At 41.1% G+C, this 3,922-nt stretch overlaps 1 protein-coding gene across 1 annotated transcript; it reads right to left on the reverse strand.

Annotated features, from left to right (window-relative positions):
- Positions 1 to 594: 594 nt before the first annotated feature.
- On the reverse strand, positions 595 to 1,533 carry LOC130285396 (olfactory receptor 10AG1-like). Its single transcript, XM_056536756.1, has one exon. The coding sequence runs from the start codon at positions 1,531 to 1,533 to the stop codon at positions 595 to 597; it is 939 nt and encodes a 312-aa protein (XP_056392731.1).
- Between the last annotated feature and the right edge of the window lie 2,389 nt (positions 1,534 to 3,922).

Raw genomic sequence — 3,922 nt, forward strand, 5'->3', positions numbered from 1 at the left:
ATGAAGAAGAGAAAGAGGAAGAAATGGGCGATGAAATAGAGAAAGGTGAAGAATAGAAAGATAAAGAATATGAAGATGAAAACGAAGATGAAAAAAGGGGAAGCAGAGGAAGATGAAGAAGAAGAAGAAGAAGAAGAAGAAGAGGAAGAAGACAGAGATAAAGAAAAAAGTAAGACAAAGAAGAGGATCAAAAGGATGAAGAAGTGAAAGATGATGAAGAAGAAGAAAAAGAAGAGAAAGATGACAAAAAGGAAGAGAAAGAAGGTGAAGAAGAAACAGGGTAAGATAAAGAAGAACAAGAAGATAAAGAATAAAAAAGACAAAAAATGAAGAAGATCAAAAAGAAAATGAAGACAAAGAATGCGAGGATGAGGAAGAAAAGTAATAGGAAACAGAAGAATGGCGGCTGTTAGAGCGCTGTGAGATCTGATTGGAGACTACGGATTGTGAGATCTGATTGGAGACTATGGATTGTGAGATCTGATTGGAGACTATGGATTGTGAGATCTGATTGGAGACTACGGATTGTGAGATCTGATTGGAGACTATGGATTGTGAGATCTGATTGGAGACTACAGATCATTTAGAACAGATTCAGTAACTGATTCCATTTGTTCGGTTGAGAATCTTGGTCATGAGTTTCCTTATGGCGGTCTTCATCTCCTTGTTCCTTAGACTATAGATAAGAGGATTTATAGCTGGTATCACAATACAATAGAACAGAGATATCATCCTGTCATTGTCATCAGAAGTGCCTAAGCGTAGATAGGTAAACATGGCGGTGCCATAATAGAGGAAGACAGATACCAAGTGTGAGCTGCAGGTGGACAGAGCTTTGTGTCGTCCTTCTGAGGAGTGAATGAGAAGAATGGAGCTCAGGATTTTGGCGTATGAGCAGAGGATGAGAAGAAATGGCACCACAGCACCACACAGGCAGCAAATGAAGACTAAGAGCTCATTGATGAACGTGTTGGTGCAAGCCAAGCTGAGGACTGGAGCAATGTCACAGAAGAAGTGGCCAATTAGATTGGGCCCACAATATGGCAAACTGAAGATGTAACTTGTTTGTCCTAAAGACACCAAAAATCCAAAAGCCCAAGATCCTACAGTCAGCTTATAACACATCTTAGGGCTCATCACCAAGGTGTACCGCAATGGGTGACAGATAGCCATGTACCGGTCAAAGGCCATAACCCCAAGAAAGACACATTCTGACACTCCAACAGAAAAGAAGAAAAACATCTGAAGGGCGCAGGCCAGAAATGAGATGGTCCGTTCCTTTGATAGGAAGTTCTCCAAGATTTTTGGAATTGTCACTGTAGTGAAACAAAGTTCATAGAAAGATAAATTCCTCAGGAAGAAATACATAGGGGTTTGGAGAACCGGATCAAAGGACGCAAACAGTATGATGAAGGTATTACCCACCATTGTGATGATGTAGGAGCACAGGAAGAAGGTGAATATTGTGACCTGTAATGGTGGAGAAAGGTCGGAGAACCCCAGGAGGAAGAACTCAGTGATGTTTGTCCTCATGTCTTTCCTATTCTATCAGTTTAGACTCCTACCACCCTGTGAACAGATACAATTGTGGATCAGCAATATGAATAACTAATCATAATACTTTACATAAAGTATAAAAAAGTAGCGTCCTGTGGCTTACACAAGTCACCAGCATTTTCTTTTTTTGCTCTCTATAGTATTCACAGAGAAGCTTCAGATAAATTAATTCATCTTGACATAAAAACTGGGGGAGATATTCAAAAACTCCCGTCATTTCTGTTCCAGCAATATGAATTTTTTTTTCCCTCACATTTTCAATGTCTCTTGTTCTGCTTTTTTTTTTTTTTTTTTTTAAATCTAATATGGACTCTCACCCCTTGAAAATTACTTTTGAAAAACTGGTGTGACTGTGTAAACCTTGGATAATTCTCACTTTGATTATCTGATGTGAACTTTTTCACACCAACATTTTTGATATAAAGAGTATTGAATTTGACCCCAATTGTATCTCTTTTTGAGTTTATCACATGTTTATTATGCAATAAAATATTATTTTTTGGGTTCTATATGATCAGTTGGATCCTAAGGTGTAAAGAATCATTGTTTCTGAAGGAACAGCAAAGCAAAGGAAGGATAGTCAGTGACTATGTGTCCTAAAGTCTCCTGCACACGGCTCAACCAAGTACATGAGCTCTGTATACAGTCTGCAGGCTCCGACTATTCTTTGTCATCTGTTTGAGAAGAAAAAGAAAGAGTTGGAGAAGGAGGAGTATAGGGAGAAGAACAAGGAAAGAAAGAAGGAGAAAAAAAGAAATAGAGAGAGAGAGAGAGAGGAAGAAAGAGGATAAGGAAGAGAAGAAGAGAGAGAAGGAAAGAGGAGGAAAAGGGGAAGAAGATGGAGAAGGGAAAGGAGAAGAGGGATTATTTCTTCCTGCACTGTGGATGTTTACCCAATGTATTGAATAAAACAACATGGTTGCTGTCTGTGTGTTCTGTGTGTTATTAGTTTGGCTGCTGTACACTGGGGGAATCTCTTGGAACCTTTTTGCTCTCAATAAAAAAAATAAAACACAGGGAAAGTTGTCATTTCTTTTATTTGTAACAAAATTAGACTCATTCCAATGCCAGAAAACTAGCATGCAAACCTCGTTAAATCCCACGACTCCCTATTACATCGGTCTATATTTGTCTTTTAGATGACAAATCGTGCTTGTGTTATCAAAGCAGAAATCCATGGAATTCCAAAGGGTTGAGGTGCAGCTGTATATCCCCTGATCCTTGTATATATGAGTGTATAATATAATGCATCTATACCTGGAGGCGCTGATATCAGGGATGAGTCCTCTGCAGGCGCAGCTTATAGGACTCTTCTTTGGGTTCTGCTCCCTGGCAGGAAGGTGGAGGAGCCCATTGCTGACTGGGTTCTTTGGTCCTAATAAATTCTACCCTGGATATCATCATGAATTCTTCCATAGATCGGTCATATATAGAATAGTCTCTTTATAGGAGCACAAATCACGTAAGAGCAGATGCACAAACCTTCTGTACATGATGGCAGCAAAAAACATAAAGAATAACACAGACATAGAGTCGTCATGGTGTGGACCCTCCAGCCCCAGATCCTGCCCTCACACCCGGTCCCTGCAGCAAAAGGAGATTCTCTTATAAGATATAATGAACCGTCCTGATCCCTACATCACTTACCTGTGTGGCTGAGCAGAGCAGCAGCCGCCCAACACCTCAGCTGCCTGTATAGTCCTGTCCGTCCTCTGGGGTCTATTCTCAGGGGTTGTACAAGTGAGAGAAGTGACTAATGAAGCTGATGATTATACATGGAACACGGCCAGGAAACTTATTATTAGTGATCTATAACTTATTACTATATATTATGTATATACTGCATATATTTCAGGAGGGTGGAACTAGAACTGTGCACGGACCCCTTTTCTGCCCACAGACCCTCTCCACCAGATTTATAACAAGTATTATACTGTTTCAGGCTGTGTTAGAATATAAATAAGAAAAGTAGGACACAAACAGAAAACAGGGTGCTCAGAGGCTATGACCGATTCATGCATAATGACGCACTTCACATGAAGCAGTAATATCCTCTGAGCACCCGGATGGAGGCCGAAGAAGTGCGTCATTATGCATGAAATGGTAGTAGCCTCTAGGTGCCCTGATGGAGGCTGGAAGGAGTGATTTGTTACGCATGAAACGGTCGTAGCCTCTGAATGCCCTGTTGGAGGCCGGAAGAAGTGCGTCATTACGCATGAAGCGGTCGTAGCCTTTGAGCGCCCTGTTGGAGGTCGGAAGAAATGCGTCATTACGCATGAAACGGTCACAGTCTCTGAGCAGCCTGTTGGAGGGCGGAAGAAGTGCATCATTACGCATGAAACGGTCGTAGATGCTGAGTTCCGTG

This window comes from Hyla sarda, chromosome 8 (assembly GCF_029499605.1).
Source record: "Hyla sarda isolate aHylSar1 chromosome 8, aHylSar1.hap1, whole genome shotgun sequence".
Taxonomy (NCBI): domain Eukaryota; kingdom Metazoa; phylum Chordata; class Amphibia; order Anura; family Hylidae; genus Hyla; species Hyla sarda.

Excerpts from the sequence above, each read along its gene's own strand:
- LOC130285396 (XM_056536756.1), bottom strand. The coding sequence starts at position 1,533 with ATGAGGACAAACATCACTGAGTTCTTCCTCCTGGGGTTCTCCGACCTT.